This window comes from Gossypium arboreum, chromosome 1 (genome assembly GCF_025698485.1).
Source record: "Gossypium arboreum isolate Shixiya-1 chromosome 1, ASM2569848v2, whole genome shotgun sequence".
In the NCBI taxonomy this organism is placed as follows: Eukaryota; Viridiplantae; Streptophyta; class Magnoliopsida; order Malvales; family Malvaceae; genus Gossypium; species Gossypium arboreum.
Window position 1 is genome coordinate 18809549 of NC_069070.1, and position 6601 is coordinate 18816149.

The following is a 6601-nucleotide window of genomic DNA, read 5'->3' on the forward strand; positions in this document are numbered from 1 at the left end:
CATTCTATCGGAGCATATAAATTGAATCATTTATTTTGAAGATTGGAATAAAATTGGATTAAAGGAGATAAAGATAAGTTTTGAGGATGTAAAATTATCCCACCCTATTCTATTGTGATGTCTAAATTTTACCTTGCATGCCATAAATTAAGGGCTTAACGCAATTAAAAAGAAATAGTGATGAATGGGACAACTTCAAAAGAAAAGGATGACTTAGCAAACTATATATAATCAATGCAATTAGAAAGCAAACCCTTTTTATTAAACAAAACTAAACCTAACCTTATTTTAGACACGTGTGCTATTGGGATTGGCTTCTCACATGACCTTTCTCATCTTGCGCTTTCGCTTTTTCATCCACTTTCTCACTACGCGGTCCCCCATTTTGCCACGTCATTATGTCTTCTATCGCACTCCACCATGCGCACTACGCACTCCTCTTCCGATTTTCCTCACTCTAATCCAACGTTCCAAATCTCACCTCCCTTATCTGGCGTACGTTAGCCACTCCCAGCATACCCCAAATTCTATCTTCTAAAAAATATTTGTCTGAAAAACACGACACACACCCACACCAAAAAAAAAAACGCACTTTTAGCAGAAATTCAGAAAAGCCTCTCCTTCGCCCCTTCCCTTTTGGAGTTATGTTAACGTGTGTATCAGATCCTTGTTAAGCTCAAATTTGAGTCGTTGATGGCTGTCGCCATCCTTATATCCGACCGTCCGATTGGGTCCACTTGAGCTTTTGCTTGCCGTTAATGGAAAGGGATTCATTTAAGAATGGGGGAAATTAGTAACTTATTTCACTTATAGTGTTTTATTAGGTGGGAGCGTACGGACGGGGAAAAAAGGGATTCAATCTGAAGATGGCCTCTGGAAAATTGGAAACCCTAACCCCAATTTTGTCTCCAATTCGGATTGTTGGAGGGAAGATGATTATCTTGGGCTTTCTTTAGTGCTTACCCTTTTTTTTTTTTTGGTCAATTTTTTAATTTAGAAAAAAAGGGTTTTCTGGGGATTTGTTGTTTTGTGAGATATTGATTGGGAAAAAGAAATTTAAAGTGATATTTTTTCTGGGTTGTAGAAATATGGAGAGCAAAGAACTGAATTTGAATAAAGAGCTTAAAGCAGGAGGAGCAGGAAATGGGTTTATAGATAGGAGCAAAGTGAGGATTTTGCTATGTGATAATGATACTAAGAGCTGTGAGGAAGTTTTTTCACTTCTTTTGAAATGTTCTTATCAGGGTATACTGAGCTTTTATTAATATGTTTATTTTTTTTCCTCATATCTTATTGAGTTGTAGAATATGTTTATTTATTTATGCTGATTTTATTGTTGTTGTTCTTGTTGGTTATTGGGTATTTGGAGTCAAATTTTATGATTTGTATCTGTTGAGTTTATTTGTTAATTTATTTGTTTTTGTTTTGTTTTGTTTGAATTGTGTGATTTAAATGGCTGTTGAAGTGCAACTGATGGTACTGGTTGAATTTTCATTTAGGACTCTGAAGGTTAAAGTACAGTTGAAAATTTGCTATTATAGTTTTGAAAAAATAAATGATATGTAAAAGAAGTTGATTCTGTCAGCTGTAAATGATTATTTGTGTGTGTGTATATATTATTCTCTTCTATAAGTTCATTATGTTATTTTCTGATTATGCTACTTTTGCTTACTGAATCTAGTCTTTTGTTTCGACTTGCTTTGCTTCATGGGAGCTTAATTTGAGAAACTTGATAAAAAGGATATTTGGGTTATATGTTTAACGGCCTTATCTGGTTGTCTTCTAGTTCCTTATTCTCATGCTTTGCCTCGTAAATAAACAACTGTGGGCTGTGGCCAAAGTGAGAATTTTTTGTAGAGTGTTGATAAGAAAAGAAAGAAGGATGAGAAATGAATTCACTTGCAAGTAATCATCAGTTAATGAGAAGTTGGGAAGTATTAACTTATGTGTGTTTGGTATAGGGCCTTGTTATATCATAGAGCCTTTTGATACTTATAGATGATAAGAGTAGAAGTAGACTGAAATTCACAGGGATGACATTTAGGTAGCTTCAATATTTTCGAGTAATTCAACTACTTGTCTTACTTTGATGATTGTATATTGCATTTAGGAGTGCATAGTAGTTTTATGACACTTCTCATATGTTAATTTTGTGAAGTGATGTGTCAGCTTTATGATTCCGTGTTACTTTTTATTCACAGTGACTACAGTAAGGTCTGCCAGACAGGTCATTGATGCACTTAATGCTGAGGGACCTGACATTGATATAATACTTACTGAAGTCGACCTCCCAATGACAAAAGGAATGAAGTTGTTAAAGTATATTATGCGGAATAATGAACTGCGGCGCATTCCTGTTATTAGTAAGTTCGTCTTGTACCTTTCTTCAGACATCAAACTTTCATCATAGTGAATTTTCCTTCTGGTGTTCATGGTCTGATCATTTATGTACATTTCTTTCTTCTCTATGACAAGTGATGTCGGCCCAGGATGAGGTCTCTATTGTTGTTAAGTGCCTGAGGCTTGGTGCTGCTGACTATCTTGTCAAGCCTTTACGAACCAATGAATTGTTGAACTTGTGGACACACATGTGGAGAAGGCGACGTGAGGTTTGTTGCCCTTCTTTTTTCTTTCCTTTGTTCTTCTATAATAAAAACTAGATCCATGGCACTTGATAGTCATGAGAGTATAATTAGGACAAAAAAATTTGATAAAATTAGATCCATGGCACTTGATTGTCGTGAGAGTATAATTAGGACCAAAAAAAAAAATGTAGAAGGAACTGAAATCCCATTAAGAAGCATTCCTTCACTAGTTGGATATATATATGGATGTGTAACAAAAATCATTTATATTAACTAAGATGTTTTCTCTGACAGCTTGGTCTTTCGGAAAAGAACATCTTAAACTGTGACTTTGATCTAGTGGCATCAGATCCTAGTGATGCTAATACAAACAGTACTACTTTGTTCTCGGATGATACAGATGAGAGGTCCCGGAAGAGCTCTAATCCAGAGATGGGAATTTCAACTCATCAAGAAGATGAAGTGAGTATTGAAGTTGGCAACTGAATATGTGTTATTGTGCATTTAAAATTAGGGGAAAAGCATGTTTGATTGCGCACATGAGATGCAGAGATCATAACTCATATGCTCTAGGAAACAACCTTGCGAATTGTGATCACTGTGTGTATAAAAGCATGATTCCGTTATAAGTTCTAATCATTCTAAAAAAATTATTTTTATATGTTTGAACTCTGCTTACATATATTAGTTAATGTCCTAGTTATAGACAGAATTATGTATTCAACTTGCATGGTTGGCCCTGGATTTTGAATTCTATGAACAGTTTCAATGTTACTTTTTCTGAGATTACTGAATCCTATTCTCTGATTTTAGAGGTTTGAGGGACGGAACTTTTTTGCTGATGCCCCATGCTGAAATTAAAAAGAAAACAAAAAATTGTAGTTACAGATTTGCAACGTCTCAAACTATTTATAGCAGTCAACAAAATATATATTACATATATCTATGTGTGAGTATCTAAATTTGAAGAACCATCATCAAGCATGCTGTATGACTCTTTCCGGGAAAATTTGTGGCAATTAAGATACTCATTGACATCTGTGCCACTGTTTGCATGTCATAACTTTCACAGTGCATAGTTAATGTTGGAAATGTATGGCGAATCAATGATGTTAAGAGTGAAACAATTGGTTTGTGTTCATGTAAGAGTTTTTCCTCTTTCAGTCTGCTGCTGCTACTGTCGAGCCTCCTCAGTCTGATTCACCAGAATGCCGTCCTGATGTTCCTGGAATAAGTGACCGTCGAACAGGTTGATTCTCTTAACTGCTTCTTGTCTTAATCCTGTTTGCCTGTCCCTTGAATATGACTTGTCATGTTGTGTTAAGCTTACTGTTGTGTACCATATTTGGGAGAAACTCCGTCCATTAATGCATTAGCTATTCCTTAGAATAGTCTGATATGACATCATTTTGCCATCTGTGTTCATATTCTATAACAAACTGAATTCTTCAGTTTGAAGCAAATTCTGTTAATGTTTTGTCCATTAATGCACAGGATATTATTATGTTTTACCATTAATCAAGTCAGACTGTTTTTCGTTGGCTTTGAAGAAAAGAGTTTGACTTCATGAGATTTGTAAAGTTCATGGAATTTAAGTTTAGCTTTGTGATGGCTAGATTTCTGCCTCTCACATTTCTGTCTTATTTTTTGATACTACATGGATGTTTGTGCATCTGAGGCTTCACATTGCCGATAATGGCCTTCTTGTTGAGTAGTCTGTCTTGTCTCAAATTTATAGTTCACTTTCTAGTTTCCAAACCTTTTTTCATTCATGTATTTCACTTAATCTGGAGATGTTGGAATGTTGGGGATATTTTGCAGGGCAATTTTCATCTGTTCCAAAGAAGAGTGAGCTAAAGATTGGCGAGTCATCTGCCTTCTTTACTTATGTGAAGTCAAGTGCAGTAAAAACCAGCAGTACTCAAGTTGCAACCCCTAATCATGAAAGTGCTGCTGAAAATAAGATCGGTGAAGAGCATCTCCCGCAACCTGGTGAACAAGTGGTTAGTGATACCAGAGTACATGAGAATGGTGAAACATGGGAAAACAACTCACAAGGTGATGAGTTTCGTAGCAGCAGTAGCGTTCCGGATTCCCTTTCCTTGGAGAGGTCTTCGACCCCTGCATCAATGGAGTTCTCACAACAAAGGGATTTTAAGGAAGACAAGTTTTCTCCGGCACTTGTGCCTCCTAGTAATGAAACTCAACATGATGTATCCGGTTTACCTACACAAAGTGCCTATCTACACTACATGCCAGGAGTTCTAAATCAAGTTATGATGCCATCATCGACCCAGTTGTTTCAGAACAACCTCCATGACATCCATAATCATACTAGTTCTCCTTTGGTCCCTCAATATAATCATCTTCAACAATGTCTTCCCCATCCTCATGTAAGTGGGATGGCGTCGTTTCCATACTACCCTGTTAATATGTGCATGCAACCGGGTCAGATGCCAACCGGTCACTCATGGCCATCATTTGGAAATTCATCTTCCAATGAAGTGCAACCAAGTAAGGTTGACAGAAGAGAGGCAGCATTAATCAAATTTCGGCAGAAAAGGAAAGAGCGCTGTTTCGATAAGAAGATCAGATATGTTAATAGGAAAAGGCTAGCTGAAAGGAGGCCTCGTGTGAGGGGACAATTTGTGAGGAAGAATGGTGCAACAGTTGATCTCAATGGCCAACCTGCTTCTGCTGATTACGATGAGGATGAAGAAGAGGAGCAGGCATCAAGGGATTCATCACCTGAAGATGATACTTCAGGATGTTGATGTTTTCAACTGTGCTCATCGACCATCTTTTTATTTGTGCGCATACCTCTGCCGGGTTTCTCCATGGAAGAATGAGAAGTAGTGGCAGTGTTCCATTGAATATATCTAAAAACATCAGTAATATCGAGTGAAGAAGTCGAAAGATGAGAGATCTGAACAACCATGAAGTGTTCCCAAATATATCAATGAGGTGAAAGCAGCCCAGTTTAAGCCATAGCAACGTGGTTGTGAACCCTGGTTCAGCTTATTGATGGTCAGCAGCTGAGGGAACTAATACAGAGAAGCTCCTGAATTTGATTGAAGCAGTTCCACTGTGGACTGCATATTGGTAGAGATCACACCTTGGTAGTTTGTATTATTTCCGTGGTTCACAAATTTAAACAGATTCAAAGGCCTTTTTTTCCAGTTTTTTTTTTTTTTTTCTCTTTGAAGAAGTGAACTTTTCAAAATTGTTCTCAGAATGAGAATGTAGTTTCCAGTGAGGTTGGGTTTCAACGAAATTGAAAAGTATTGAAACAACTTCTACATATTCCTTTGTGCATCACTTGCTTTTTGTTCCAGTTGAAACTCATTGCAGAGTTAGGCTTTCTGTGAGATGGAATCTTGGAGTACTACACCACGTAACCTTCAAATTTGAACCGGAGCCTAAAGCTCTGTTGAGAAAAGGGTTTTCCCACTCGTTTTAAGCCTCACAATATGCAACACGTCATGGTTACATGAAAAATAAATAAAAGAAAAAGTAAAACGAATATGGAATAAATATATATATATATGTAATCTTTTGAAGTATTAACATATCAAGTTAAATATGATTATTAGAAGGTGGCACTGACATCATCTCGGTTTTTATTAGATAACCCTACTCCTTGTATTCTTTTCAATAATAAAAGGTCACTAGATTTTGACAAAAGTAAATGGTTGAATAGCATGTGAAACACATTCTGTTTTCATTTTTATCACATCTTTGCAGTAGAAATCAAATAAAACTATTGAGGGTTCAGCGAAAGTATATGTTGAAATGCAAGGCGAATTTGGTATTGTTTGAAAAGGTCACTAGATTTTGACAAGAGTAAATGTTTGAATAGCATGTGTGGTTTGTTAATTTTAAATGCCGACAGACATCGTTGTCTAATTTTGCGGTGAAAAGTTAAAATGTTTATTTTAAACATGAGGTTAGAAATTTAATAATAAATTACATTTAATATAATTATACATAAAATATATTTTTTAATAATTAATAAA

At 36.1% G+C, this 6601-nt stretch overlaps 1 protein-coding gene across 1 annotated transcript; it reads left to right on the forward strand.

Annotated features, from left to right (window-relative positions):
• Window positions 1–466: 466 nt before the first annotated feature.
• LOC108483240 (two-component response regulator-like APRR1) lies at window positions 467–5888 on the forward strand. The gene is made up of 6 exons (XM_017786522.2): window positions 467–1245; window positions 2202–2363; window positions 2476–2609; window positions 2880–3047; window positions 3750–3834; window positions 4407–5888. Exons 1-6 carry the CDS (start codon window positions 1089–1091, stop codon window positions 5357–5359), a joined length of 1659 nt encoding a protein of 552 aa, XP_017642011.1. The 5' UTR covers window positions 467–1088; the 3' UTR covers window positions 5360–5888.
• The last annotated feature ends 713 nt before the right edge of the window (window positions 5889–6601 follow it).